This window comes from Pelodiscus sinensis, chromosome 2 (assembly GCF_049634645.1).
Source record: "Pelodiscus sinensis isolate JC-2024 chromosome 2, ASM4963464v1, whole genome shotgun sequence".
NCBI lineage: Eukaryota > Metazoa > Chordata > Testudines > Trionychidae > Pelodiscus > Pelodiscus sinensis.
The window spans coordinates 26,843,734-26,859,075 of record NC_134712.1 but is presented as its reverse complement, the minus strand read 5'-3'; the positions used below and the strand labels follow the sequence as shown (position 1 = coordinate 26,859,075).

Here is a 15,342-nt window from a genome sequence, read left to right as displayed (position 1 = left end):
AAAATAGATTATTTTGAGAGATTAGTGAATTGATGGCAATATTCTGCCAGTTTTTATCTTCATTTTAATTTCTGAGTCAGTTTGGTGATTGTTTCATGCCACAAACAACATATATCCATTATTCTATGTTTATTCATACTTACTGGTATAAACAAGCTGAAAACCTTCGTCAGTTCCCTCAGTATCTGAGTTAAATTCCAACCACAAATGATTTGATGTACTACTTAGTGTCAGTCCTCTCAAAGAGGCCCCAGTAAATGCACCAAGGAGATGAGCTGTGTTGTCTTTTCCATCATATATCTGTAAAACAAATGTGACTTGTACAATTTTAAAAAATCCTTTTTCACTTACAACATAATTTCATGTACATCTGTTAAGTGGCAGGATGCTTGTTGTAGGAGAGTCTAATGTAGGACAGTTCAGAAAGCTCTATATGCTTATGCTGTTTGTTTTTCCTGAATTACATGATTAAACTGTGATTTTTCAAATGTACAATTTCAAATATGTCACTTCCTTCTTTGCATGACAGTTGAAGTGGGAAGGATTGTCATTTCAACAAAATATTTTTAAACATCTGTGTTCACTTTGCCATTCCCACTATTAAAATGTTGGCTTCAAGATATCAAAGAATATTTATTTTATGTTTCCATGTCTGCTTCACTCCTGGAAATAGAGCAATGCAAAAATGTAATGACTACTCAGCCTTGGATGTTAACCAAACCTGTAAAAAAATCTCAGAATCTCTGGCTATGTCTACCCTAGGGAGTTATTTCCGAGTAAATTATTTTGAAATAATAACTCCTGAAATAACTGTTTTGAAATAAGCTATTCCTCTTCGCCAGCAGGAGTTATTAGAAATAACAAGTCCTTTATTTCAAAATAATGGGCTTCATAGTGTGGACACTATTGTTATTGTTGTTATTTCGAAATAAGGGGAGATATTTTGAAATAGCTCCCCAGTGTAGATATGCCTCTCAAAAGAAATGTGAATAAAACATACAGAATAACTGCCTCTTTAACTTGAAATGACAATGTAATTTATATGTAAATTGGAAACCAACATTTTTATTTATTTTTCTTCAAGAGCTGCTTTTCCCCCTATTTAGCAATGGACATTGATATTGGAATAGAAAAAAAATCCTGAACATTTCAAATAATCTATTTTAATATTTGGCATATTTCATTGCAAGTTTTGGTCTTTTAAAACATTAGAGTTATTAAATTCCATTCAGCCATGAGGAAAGTTAAACTGTAATTCGTTCAACTGTAGTGGCTAATCTTAACACTTAAAATCTTTGACAAATAAGTTTTAAGAATGATTAAGTTTGCTCATGATTAAATTCTGACTTGTCTGATTCCTGATTTTTTGCACAGTGAAACTCAAAAACTTTGCCTGCCAAATAAATAAATATTCATTCTCAATTTTAAATAGATTCTAATTTTATCAGTGGAAGATTTATTTAGTGTTTGCATTTGTTAATATGAATGTATAGCAAAACCAAAACCACTATCCTCACTTAAAGTATTTAAATGGGAATTTAAAATGTGACAGAGAAATATTATGAGCTCCTTTTTGCTTCTGTGTGGAAGATTTACATGCATAACTCCTATTTAGCATTAATTATTCTGCATAAGCCCCTAGTAAAAATGGAATCTCTGCATGGTATTTTACATGATCATCTGAGTGAATGAGATATTGTATTTTCAGAATGAGATTACAAAATAACATTCGTGTTTTGGCCTACATTCTTTGTTTTAGTAAACAGAGGAACAGCAACTAAACAAACAGACTTTAATGCTAATGGTTTTGTGTGAATGACTGTACCACAATTAAGTGAGGGAGAGGTGGTCTGGGCTTACTAGAGAAGAATGGCTCTACTTTATGGCTGTGTGTGTATGTGTGGCTGGGGGATCGAGGGAATGAGATCAGAGTCTACTGAAAAAAGGTAGATGGCAGGCAGATTGCAGTACTTAGACACCTCCTCAGGAATCCACTATCAACCTCAGACTGGACCAGTCCACACAAGAGATCCATTTCCTTGACACCACATTGCAAATAAATGAGGTCACATAAACACCACCCTACTCCGGAAAACTACTGACCTCTATTCTTACCTACATGCCTCTAGCTTCCATCCAGGACACACAATCCATTGTCCATAGTCAAGCCCGAAGATACAACCAGATTTGTTCCAATCCCACAGACAGAGACAAATACCTACAAGATCTTTATCAGTCATTCTTAAAACTTAAACACCCACCAGCAGAACTGAGGAAACAGATTGACAGAGTCAGACAAGTACCCAGAAGTTAACTACTTCAAGAAAGGCCCAACTAAGAAAATAAGAGAACACCACTGGTCACCACCTACTGGTTCCCATCTTAAACCCCTCCAGTGCATCATTGACAATCTACAACATATCCTGGAAAAGATCCCTCATTTGCCCAGGCCTTGGAACACAGGACAATCCTTGCCTACAGACAACCCTGCAATCTGAAGCAATACTTGAAGCAGTCACACACCACACCACATATACACACACCCAGGAAACTACCCCTGCAACAATCCTCGTTGCCAACTCTGTCCACACATCTATACAAGTGACACCAGCATAGGACCTAACCACATAAGACACCACATCAAGGGCTCATACATCCTCCAATGTGATATATGCCATCAAGTGCCAGCAATGCCTCTCTTTCATGTATATTGGCCAAAATGGACAGTCTCTGCAACAAAAGATAAATGGACACAAATCAGATATCAGGAATGGTAATACACATAAACCAGCATGGGGGACATTTTAACCTGCCTGATCACTCAATCATGAATTTAAAAGTAGCCATTTTTTGACAAAGGAATTTCTCTGAACTGGAATACACTTATAAATGTAAGATTGTTACCCTAGGCTTGAATAAAGATATTAACTGGTTAGCGTACTACACAAAGCCAATTTGCCCTGCCTTCGACATTTGCATTTTCATATTAAAGGCTACGAATGGGACACAAACAGCCCGCTTCATTAATACAGAGCCTACAATTGACAGGTACTTCTTTTTTCTATTTCTATCCTTTGTGTATCTGTATATTCATATATATAATGGATTCTATTGCACTCCAACTCATCTGATGAAGTAGGTCTTACCTATGAAATCTCATAATCCTGTATATTTTTGTTAATCTCTAAAGTGCCACAGGAATACTCATTATTTTTAAAGTTACAGACTAGCACAGCTACCCTTTTGAGACCCCTGAAGAATGTGAGATTTGAAAGATATAAAGGTACAAGCATTAGCTGGATCGCCTTTTGATCTTACGTGGGACAATGGGTCCTTTCTTGTGAAAGAACTATTTACCTATCTGGACCACTAGGCAAGAGACCGTTAGGAGATGTCTGGGAACTTGCTTGGTTTGCAGGGGGAACACAGTCAAGTAAATTGATATTGCCTCCTTGAAGTGGATGTTCAGAGCATGTATTCCACAGAGAAGGCACCAAGAGACCAGATAAATGGTCTGGTAAAGGACTTAAAAGCAGGTATTGCATAAAGGAACAGAATGGGGGAGGGTGATTGCAGACTTCTCTGATTGGTACATCAGGGAGTTCCTCCCCCATTCTCGTTGCCCACCTCAACCCTCCTACAAGCGTGTTGGATGGTAATGTTCAAATCATGGATTGGCTGGGGGACCTGGATGGAAATTAAGAGGGGCTGATGGAGTTCCCGGTAATGATTTAGAGTAACAAGGATCGACTGCATTTTTTCTGCTGGGTAGTCCCAGATATCTGTATAATAAAATTGCGGCCTGATTGAAACCCATATCAAGTGTCTCCTGCTCTTGCAGTATACCAGACAATTACTGTACAACTCTCCAATATATGATATCTAGCCTCTGAAATACCAGTAACTCATCAAATCTAGCATTTTGGAATATTCCAAAATCTCAAAGTCATTCCATTAAACACAAGTCCCTTCGATTTAGATGATGCCATGTATGTGATGTGTGTGTGTTTTACTAAAATATTAGAGGAATATGTATGAATCTTCATAATATTGAGGCTTTACTGCATACAGTTCCTGTAGAGCTTCACAATTTCACTAGAATGGAACTCAAGAAAAAGTCATTACTGTGAAATGGCAGCCAATGCAATCCACAGGGACATTAAAAAACACTATGGTTAACTAGAAGTTTCAGTTAATTGTAAATAATGCTGCACTGTATATTAGAAGACTGTTTAGGAAAACAATCTCTTGGAGATACTGTTCTATCATTATCTACTAATTACTTGCATCAGTAATTTCAGATCTCAGGAGATAAGATGTCAAAACACTCTTTTGGAAATACAATAAGTGTAAGTAACACTATTTGTTCCAAAGTACTTGATGCAACATTTCATAACAGCTTTCAAAAACCAGGTTTACATGTAGAATATATTATTAATGAAGATGTTACTTCCTTCAAATGATTTCCAGAAAATAGCTATGATAAACCAAGATTGCCAGACAACAAATTACCTGATATTCAATTATCTATTACAAGATAATTGATAATATTCAATTATATAATTGTCTGATATATTTTGAGTATAAAGGACATATGTTTTCCCCAAAGAAGCTTCTGTTCTATATGCTCCTCAATGTAGAAATCTAAACAATACTGTCATCAGTACCGCGTTTGCACTCAAGAGCCACAAAAACAACAATTACAGGGTTGCCCTTTCCCACTCTATCTTTTACAGTAATTACTGCTAGCTCATGTGTATGTATAAAACCACTTTCTCCCTTTAATTAGGAAACACTGTTTGCACTTATATTTTTTGTTGGTTTACACTGTGCAAAAATGTTTTAATTAATATTATGATATTTTAATTGCTGAAAAATATCACCAATGTCCAGACTAAGCATTTTAAACTTGGATGTTTCTTAATAATCCTCAGACTTAGGCAGAAAACCAACAATGTGAATCCCTTTTTTGATTGTGACTTTTTAGGCACCTTTAGTACAGTACTCTTTAACAATTCTGAATTATCATGCACATTTAATTTATTTTTTTCTTCTGAAGTCTGATTTCCCAGTGCTTCTGGCTATGTTTACACAGCAGTATTATTTCAGAAAAACTGACATTATTCTGAAAAAACATGGTCTGTGTCTACACAGCAAGCCGTTATTTCAATATAATGTTGAAATGATGTTGAGCTGGAGGACATCTTATTCTGACCCCTGTAACCTTCATTTTACAAGGAGTAAGGGAAGTCAGAGGAAGAGTGCTCTAACTTGGACTTCCTGCTGTGTAGACAGCGCCAAAAGCCGAAACAAGCTATTTTGACAAGCAATTGACATAGCTCAAGTAGCGTAGCTTATTTTGGCTGTAGCCCTGCTGTGTAGATGTGCCCTTTATGACATATAAAGTTGAAAAGTTCAGATGGTCTCTTTCCCAATTTCTCTGACTGTCCTTATGCTCTACATCTTTCAGAGCACAGTCTGAAAAGTGTCTTACATGTAGTAAGCCACAAACAAGCAGCATAACACCATTCTGATTTCTACCTCTGGCATCATCTCTGACTCGCAACACTGGCGACAGAATTACAATTGCTAGCTGTCCCCATCACACATTATGAAGAAGCTGTGCTTGCTGATACACAGTGTATAATCTGCTATTTGGGCAAACAGTTCCTTCATCTTTGATAATTTAAACTAGCATTCAGAAAAAAGACCTGAAGAAATTAAAACAAACAAATAAAAAACCCCACAAAAGAGGTTCGGAATTACATTGTGCTATGACTCCTGGCTGTACTGTATGTAATCAACACTGGTTATCCATATAAGCTCTGTAAAATAAAGGATTTTTCACATTAAGCCTGAACTACTTTTCAAAGGGAAGGGCAATAAGTGAAGAAATTTTGTGGAAGGCATCGAACCAGTAGGAAGATATGGAGGTAGGGGAAAAGCTGAGTCCATAAAGGTGATGAAGAAAATCTTACACACCTACAAAATATAATCCTGAAAATCCTATGTTAGAAATGAGAAGGAGAACTACCAATAAAGAATTAGTATTAGAATCTGAGTTCAAGAAGAATTGGGATTGAAAATTCTTGATAATTGAAAACAACAACAAAAGTTAATTAATTCATACACTGACACTGACAAGATTAAAGAAAACACATATTTGCCCATGAATATAAAGGTTTTATAATATACTGCATAAATAGTAAGGTAGTATATTATTTGCATATAATACACAGTAAAAGAACAAAGAGTTGGACATATTGAACAACCAATAAATTATGTACAAATACACTTAGCAACGTGTTATGGAAAGCTTTTCAGAAATTTTAATTCCCTATTTATCTCCATTCCAATACAAAAATGGTAAATAAATATTAGATTTTAATTGTAAGTTTTCAGGAAAGGAACCATCACTTCCTAAATGTTTTCTTAGTCTCTAGCACTTAATAAGCATTTCTAACAATTATTATACTTAATATTAATCAGTTACCATCTTGTAGCTGGAGTATAAGGTAGGTAGAAAGCTGGCTAGATCGTCAGGCTCAATGGGTAGTGATCAACAGCTTGAAGTCTGGTTGATGGTCGCTATCAAGTGCAGTGCCCCAAGAGTCAGTTTTGTGGCTGATTTATTTCAACATCTTTATTAATGAAATGGATGGATTACACCCTCAGCATATGTGCAGATGACACTAAACTAGGGAGACAGGTAGATATGTTGGAGGGTAAGGATAAGGTCCAGAGTGACCTAGACAAACTGGAGTATTGGGCCAAAAGAAATCTAATGAGGTTCAACCAGGATAAGTGCAGACTCCTGAACTTGGGATGGAAGAATCCCAAGAATTATTACAGGCTTGGGACCAACTAGCTAAGCAGCAGTTCAGCCAAAAAAAAAAAAAAAAAAACAACAAAGGGATTACAGTGGATGAGAAGCTGGATATGAGTTAACAGGATACCCTTGTAGCTAAGAAGGCTAACGGCATATTAGGGTGCATTAGGAGGAGCATTGCCAACCGATCTAGAAAAGTGATTATTCCCCTTTATTCATCACTGGTGAGGCCACATCTGGAGTATGGCATCCAATTCTGGGTCCCGCATTACAGAAAGGATGTGGACACGCTGGAGAATGTGAGAAAGTCCAGTAAATGGCAACAAAAATGACTGATTGGGGGTTGGAGCATATGACCTATAAGGAGAGGCTGAGGGATTTGGGTTTGTTTAGTCTGCAGAAGAGAAGAGTGAGGGGGGATTTGATTTGATAGCAGCCTTCAATTTCCTGAAGGGAGGTTCCAAAGAGGAGGAGAAAAGCTGTTCTCAGTAGTGATGGATGACACAACAAGGTGCAATGGTCTCAAGTTGCAGTGGGGGAGGTCTAGGTTGGATATTAGGAAAATCTATTTTATTAGGAAGGTGGTGAAGAACTGGAGTGGGCTATATAGGCAGTTGGGCTACATCTACATTGGCATGATCTTGCACAAATACTTTTAATGCAAGTATTTTTGCGTTAAAGTATTTGCACAAGAGAGGGTCTACACTGGCATGTGCTTTTGCGCAAAAGCATCCATGCCAGTGTAGACGCTCTCTTGTGCAAGGAAGCTCCGATGGCCATTTTAACCATCGAGCTTTCTTGTGCAAGAAATCTCCATCCCTAGAGGTTTTTAAGTCCTGGTTTGACAAATCTCTGGGGTGATTTTGTTGGGGTTGGTCTTGCATTGGGCTGGGGGTTGGACTCAATGACCTCCTCAAGTCCCTTCCAACCCTATGATTCTATGTTTATATGGTCTAAATATTTAGAAAATTGATTCTCTGATAATTAATGTGCCAACCATAATCAAAGCGCTTTGAAATAGTACATGAGAATTTACTCTGAACTAGAGCTCAATGGATTCTGGGGAAAAAAAGTTAATGATTCCATTAAATGAAATCTACACATTTTCTCTGATGGCATTCACATCTTTTATCAATTTCACATGAATAATATTTTGTCCATCTTCCCATCCACCAGAACGTCTCCAAAAGTGGAAACCTGGCAAATATTTAAACCAGAAATGTTTGTGTGAAAGTTCTCACAATCATATTAAAATCTCGTCTTGCCCTCTGCATACAATGAATAGAAATAATATTGTGTGACTTAGGGGACCAATGCCTACTGAAGAATAATAAAAAACCTGAAGATGTAATCTTTATTTGGTAGAGGAACTGACTATAGGCCAACATATGTTTGCATGAAGTGCTCAAAAAATTTCAAATGATGAGCCCGCAAAGAAAACAAGTAATTCACATTGAAAACATGATGGTGCTCTTGAAGCAGAGGAAAGAATGTGTCTGATGATAAAACTGTCTTGCTGAACCCCATGGGATATTACTCATCTGTTGTGCAGCAATTCAGAAAGATAAATTTCTGACTTCAGTAAGAGATGAGGAGATCCACAGCACGGTTGCTGGAAAAGACACACTCATGAAAAAAGTCCTAAGGCCTACAGTCTATTACAAAATGGAAAATTCCAGAGTGGGAGGGAAAGTCATTTCCCAGGGAAAGGACGCTTTACAAAAGTTTCTCTTACAGAAAACAGAAAAGGAAGCAGCTGATGAGTGTGTTTGTGTGCATGTGTGTGTGTGTGTGTGTGTGTGTGTGTACATGTGTACACACATGCTTGGGCAGGTGGAAAGCAGAATTATTCAACAGTATGGGGTTAGAGGAGAAGTGGCTTGCACCTACAAATCTTGGGATCAGTTTAGTTCATGGGTCCTACAGCAATCTGAAAAGAGCCATGCTGAAAGATTATCCTAGTGTAGCGGCCCTCAAATTGGATTGCACAGTGTAGTAAGTCAGCTTGGTCTGCTGATGAACTGGAAGGGGAAACACTCCCTAAGACCCCCCGAGTGGGTGATGCCACAGCAACACAACTCCACCCACAAGAAGCAGAAAGGCAGGGTCTGAAGTATAAAAGGAAGAGCTCAGAGTTCAGTTGGAGCCTAGCGACTGAGCTAATCAGACGCTCCCCACAAACTCCCCAGAAGGAAGGCCCAGGTTCCCCGCCCAAGAAGGGAGAACTGGCTTGGGCCTCTAGGGCCCCTGCTGGGTCCAGGAGACAGGGTTGGGCCACCTGGGCCTCTTCCAGGCCCACAAGACTGGCAAGGGCCACCCCCATCATTGACACGCCCTGAGACTGGCCTGGACGGCCAGAGCCACTGATGGACCCAGGAGATTGGCCTGCACCACCTGCACCACTGTGATCTGGACCTGAAGCCCATGGACATCTTGCCAGCGTCATCAACCCCAGCAGACCCTGAAGAACAGAGACTGAAGCAGTTAAGTTCCTGGGGGAACTGGGAACTGGCCCAAGGATAGATGACATTGGGTTGGTTGAGGACATTGAGTTCAACTGGCCAGTTCGCTGCAGTCAAAATCTCTGCTGACCCAATGACCTGGTCGGCGTGTTGTGACCAGCATCTCTACTGACTCAATGGCAGCCCACTTTGCCACTGTTAGGGCCGTGGGCTGGGACGCAGCTCAGCTTGCAGGGAGGTCTGAGCCCTGAATTGTTTGTGAACCCCACCCTGAACAAGGGCTGGGTCAGTAAATTATCCCTCAGCCCCTAGAAGGCCTGTGAACTGCTGCTCTGCCAGAGCATTGGGCTGAGCCTCTGTACTTTTGCTTGCCTCTCCCTGAGCTAGTGCCAGGGCTCATAGGATGTTATTTGGACAGACTATAGGCTAGAGCCCTTTAGACCGTGGCAGGTCATCCCGGTAGCAGGACCTGACAGGCCTGCTTGCTGGTTGGAGAGCAAAGTGGTGAGGCAGCTTCCAACCAGAGACCTGCACACACCGTAATCTGATTCTGACAAGAAAAATTACTATATGATTCCAAGAAAGAAGTGAAAGCTTGAGCCCACCCAAGCTCTAGTGTCTTGGGCAGAAGGGCCAAAGTCAAAGCCTGAGCCCCACTGTCCCAGGAAGTGGAGCTTGGGCTTGAGCTTTGGACTGGGGCCAGCCATGGTGACTATTAAAATGAGACCATAACCCAGCTGGGGCTCCCAACTCACAGTCTGAGAACCCCTGCCCTAGCCACATGCTTCCTATGCCAGTACATTCCATCCTTGTTCATGTCAACCTGAGTCTCTGACATAACCCAAATTTGTCCCCTGAGAAAAGGACTTCTATATGAGATCCACATTCAGCTCTGCACATACCTAGCCTTGCTGTGCTAGGTATATTCCACTTGGGCACAAGCATGAACTAAAACAACCACTAGCAGCCAACTCCCCAGCAGCCCCAATGATCAACTCTTTTACCTCCCTTCCATTGCCTCCTATACACCATGAACAGTTGTTCTGCAGCATGTACGAGGGGCCAGAACGGGGAAGGGAGAGGTGTGGATGGGATAGAGCAGGGCCTAGAGCTGAGCAGGGATTGAGCACCCCCCAGGGAAATGACAAAGCCAGCACCCATGCACGTGGGGACCTCATACTTCCTTTGTGATTACTTTGCACATTGTAAATACAAAGAAGTAAAGAAATTATAAGATGTTAAGAAACACTGGGCCTGAAAATAAAAACACCATAGAATCATAGAATACTAGAACTGTAAGGGACCTCGAGAGGTCATTGAGTCCAGTCCCCTGTCCTCATGGCAGGACCAAGCACTGTCTAGATCATCCCCAATAGATGTCTCCATCACTGGAGATATTTAAGACTGGACTCAGTGACCTCTCAAGGTCCCTTCCATTCTAATATTATATGATTCTATGTGCAATGGGCCTACCCTATTCTTGGCCTTCCTCTTACTTCTAATATATTTGTAGAACATCTTTTTGTTACCCTTTATGTCTCTAGCTAGAGTTAGCTCGTTTTGTGCATTTGCCTTTCTAATCTTGCTTCTGCATACCTGTGTAGCTTGCATATATTCATCCTTTGTAATTTGACCTAATTTCCACTTTTTATATGACTCATTTTTTATTTTTAGATCGTGTAAGAACTCCTGGTTGACCCAAGGTGGTGTTCTGCCATACTTTCTATCTTTCCCAGGTAGCGAAATAGTTTGCTCTTGAATCTTTAATAGCGTCCCTTTAAAAAACTGCCAACTCTTTTCATTTTTTTTTCATCTTAGTCTTGCTTCCTATGGAACCTTACCTACCAGCTCTCTTGGGCAATTTCTAGACTGCAGAGCTTTTCTGGGATACCTCCAGAAGAGTTTCCAAAAAAGCACACGTGCTCTTTCGGCATCCCTGTATTCCTCTCAGTGAGAGGAATAAGGGATGTTCTGAAAGAGGATTTTTTTCTAGAAGTTGGCCCCGGGTAGATGGGCCAAATTTCAGAAAAGCCTCTTTTGGAAAAAAAAGTGGGAAGAGATATGCAAATTATGGTTTGCAATTTGTGTATCTTTTTCTGATTTTTCTTGGAAGTGTAGGCATAACCTGAGTTTACTAAAATCTTCCTTCCTGAACTCCATTATCTCTATTTTATTTTTCTCCCTTCTGCCATTCCTTAGAATCATGAACTCTATGATTTCATGATCACTTTTGCCCAAGCTCCCTTCCACTTTGAAATTTTCAACCAGTTCCTCCCTATTCGTTAAAAGCAAATCTAGAATAGCTCCCCTTCCCTGCCCCTGGCCCCTCCCCCCCCCCACTCTGTAGCTTTCTCAACCTTCTGAAATAAAAAATTGTCTTCAATGCAAGTCTACAAACTTATTGGATAATCTGTGCCCTGCTGTGTTAGTTTCCCAACATATGTCTGGATAGTTGAAATCCCCCCCACACCAAATCCTGCTTTTTGGATGATTTTGTTAGTTGATTAAAAAATGCCTCATTCACCTCTTCTGCATGTGTAGGTGGTCTGTAGCAGCCCCTTAGCATAAGATCATGCTTGTTTTTTACCCCTTTTAACCTAACACAGAGACTTTCAACAAGTCTGTCTCCTATGACCATCTCTCTACCTCAGTCCAAGTGTGTACATTTTTAATATATAAGGCAACACTTCTTCCCTTTTTTCCCTGCCTATCTTTACTGATCAAGCTGTACCTGTCTATACCAATATTGTTTTTATGCTCACCAAAACTATGGTGATGAGAGCTTAGAGGTACCTACATGGAAGGGTTATACACATAGTAAGCAATAAACAATTCTCAGCGTAAAATGTTAGATACTAATAAAAATAAAACTAATGCTTATTAACTGAATAGGGTAGCACTCAAGTATATGCACTAAGACAGAGTGGATGCCTATCTTAACTTTATTTACAAGTCCTTTGAAATTGAATTGGGAATAGTAATCAGGCTAGGCCAGAGGCACAATAGCAGAATAAATGACTTTTGAAATGGAACTGAAAGCAAGCATGAAACAAAGAAAACCATTCTAGGAGAATTAGTGATACATTATACAGCCATTTAAATCATACCTGACTTAAAGATCAAACAACTTATATTTCATAGCCCTTCCACTAATCCTGCCAAACTACTTAAAATTATATCCCTTAAAGATCCGGGTTTGGTTTTATTTCTAAATACACTTTTAAAAATCTCTCTAGTTAAATACACACCAAAGATACAGTAATTTTTCATAGAGAAATCTGGATAAAAATATTGGAGTAACTTTTTACTGTTTAACTCGACTTAAATACATGATTAATCCAGGGTGTACAATATAAACGATGATAATTTTGTACATGTATGACCAAATAATTAAAATAAAGTTTATTAATAAATTATGTAGATTAGTCCCAATAGTTTTGCCAAATCTCCCATGAGTCCATCTCATGATTTAAATATTATACGTCTTTCTCCCCCAAGACACACTACGTTGCAAATGTCATCGTCCTTCTTACTATATTAATCCTTTCCTACTGCTTAGTATGATAGCTGAGTTCTCTTCAAAGCTGACACTAACTGGTAAATGACTGCCTAGGAAGGATTACTAAAGAAAAGGATCTGGTGGTTAGAGTGGATGACAAACTAAATATGAATCAGTGTTATAATACCATTGCAAAAAAACTCCAAACCAAACAAAGACTCACTCATACCAATCATTTTTAGATGTATTTGCAGGAATACAAGACATAAGAAGTAATTCTCTCATTCTACGTAGAGCTTGTAAAACAGGGATAGGTAACCACAAATAGTGAGTGGGCTGCATGAATGGCCCTCCTCATCTCAGTAGACCAAAGCAGCCACCAACTGACTTGGATTCCATCTGTAGCCTTGTAGGTTCCCTGTCTGCCCTCCCCCCCATTCACTTGTGATGCACTGGGGAGCTCTACAAGTACCTACTCCTCTCCCTCCCTTCCAGCACTTTTATAGTGTACGAATCACCTGATTTGCACTCTATCCCTATTCCTTCCCCTTTCTCCCTGAGCTGGAACACCGCAAACAGCTTATTTGTGTCATTCCAGCTCTGGGAGGGAAGGGGAGCAATGGGGATGGAGTGGGAATTGAGTGATTCACAGATCCTCTGAAAGGGCAGGGAGGGAGGGGGAACCATAGGAAGTACGGGGATCCTGTGCCCCAATGCTGGAGAGGCACATGTGGGAAGGGGCCAGACAAAGGATCCACCAGCTGCAGGTGGAGGCCTAGGGGACTGCATGCAGCCCAGAGGCCACAGGTTTTCCACCACTGTTGTAAAGACTTAACTGGAGCACTATGTTCAGCCTTGACACCAGGAAAGATGGAAACAATTTGGAGAAAATATAAAGGAGAGCAATAAATATGATTAAAGGTCTAGAAAATCTAACCTAGAAGGAAAGATTTTTTTTTTTTTTTTAAAAAATGGGTTTGTTTAGTCTGGAGAAACCTGAGGGGGGAGATGATAAGAGTTTTGAAGTACATAAAAGGTTTTTTTTAATAAAGAAAAGTGTGATAAATTGTTTTCTTTATCCAAGGAGGGCAGGACAAGAAATGGTCTTAACTTGAAGATTTTTAAGAACAGGTTATACAAACACCTGTCAGTGATCATCTAGATAACATTTAGTCCTGCCTCACTGCAGAAGACTGAAATACGTGACCTAGTGAGGTTCCATCCATTCCTGCATTTATGCAATTCTATGCTTCCATAATTTTGCTTTATGGATCTGCTATCAAGTATGTTGTAAAATACACCCTACTCTATGTCATATTTGTAATGGAAAATAATATCAAAGTTTACTGAGGTTCCTGGTATAATCTGATACATTATTCAAGAGAACATAGGTGGATGCCCCTGGGTCATGGGAAGAGAAAGAGGAAAATTATGACACATTTAAATGTAAAACAAAAACAACAGTTAAACAATGTCACCTCAGGCTGAGTGAACTGATTATCAAGGTAATACACATTTAAATTGAGAACACTGAGGAATCTCCCAGTCTAATACACTGCCATATAAATTCAGGTTACTTTCGTCCCTGTACGGCAATGTTCAAATTAGAATTTGTGCAGATTAGGCACTACATGCATAGCAGGAATGGTAATGATTTTGAGAACATGATTTGGCCTCACAATGATATATTTCCCTCTATATCCCCCAATGCAAGGGGATGACTCATGATCTGATACTGCTAATTATCCATGTGGTATCTCACTGAAGATATAAAGTCAACCTGTGTGAATCATTTTGAAAGATTAATCTTTTTAATGGCTGTCATATATCTTAAACAAATGTAAAGAGAATTGTGTAAATGGTTCCCCTCCCAGAATTAAATATTAGGAAAAGGTTTGGTTTTGGATATATATATCCTTCAAATATTTTATATATATATATATATATATATATAAAACATTGAAGGATTTTTTTTAAATTATGCAAATACCGCATGGAAAATATAATATTTTCATTGATAGGTGGACCCAAATTCCCCTCTTGATTATCATAGACCCCATAATGCTTTGATGTACTAGAATTTATACTTGGGGTATGTCTACACTGCAACACTATTTCAAAAATCTAGTGCTATTCTGAATAACGTGGTCTGCATCTACACAACAGGCAGTTATTTCAAAATAGTGTCAAAATACTGTCAAGCTGGAGGACTTCTTACTCTGACTCATGTAACACTTATTGTGCAAGGAGTAAGGGAGTCGGAAGAAGAATGTTTTATTTCAAAATAACTGCTGGGTAGTCACTCCCTATATCAAAATAAGTTATTTTGAAATAAGCTATGCAATTGACGTAGCTCAATTTGTGCAGCTTATTTTGAGTTAAGCCCGGTAGTATAGACGCACCCTTGGATAGCTGTCACGTTATTGGATTTTAAGGGGAGCTGCCAGATCAGTGCTGCACCCACGGGGGAGGGAAGGTTGCCCCAAAGTCAGTTCAAAGGAGGTCATGTGAGGTGTCAAATGAAAGCTTATGTTCTACTGATTCTATATATG

General features: G+C 39.2%; 1 protein-coding gene across 3 annotated transcripts in view; it reads right to left on the bottom strand.

Moving 5' to 3' along the window:
* Positions 1 to 15,342, bottom strand: part of CSMD3 (CUB and Sushi multiple domains 3) — a 1,183,531-nt gene that overhangs the window by 389,412 nt on the left and 778,777 nt on the right. For all 3 annotated transcript variants that reach the window (XM_075920204.1, XM_075920205.1, XM_075920206.1), the window contains one exon: positions 144 to 300. In XM_075920204.1, coding sequence (XP_075776319.1) covers positions 144 to 300 — 157 coding nt within the window. The remainder of the gene's footprint in view (positions 1 to 143; positions 301 to 15,342) is intronic.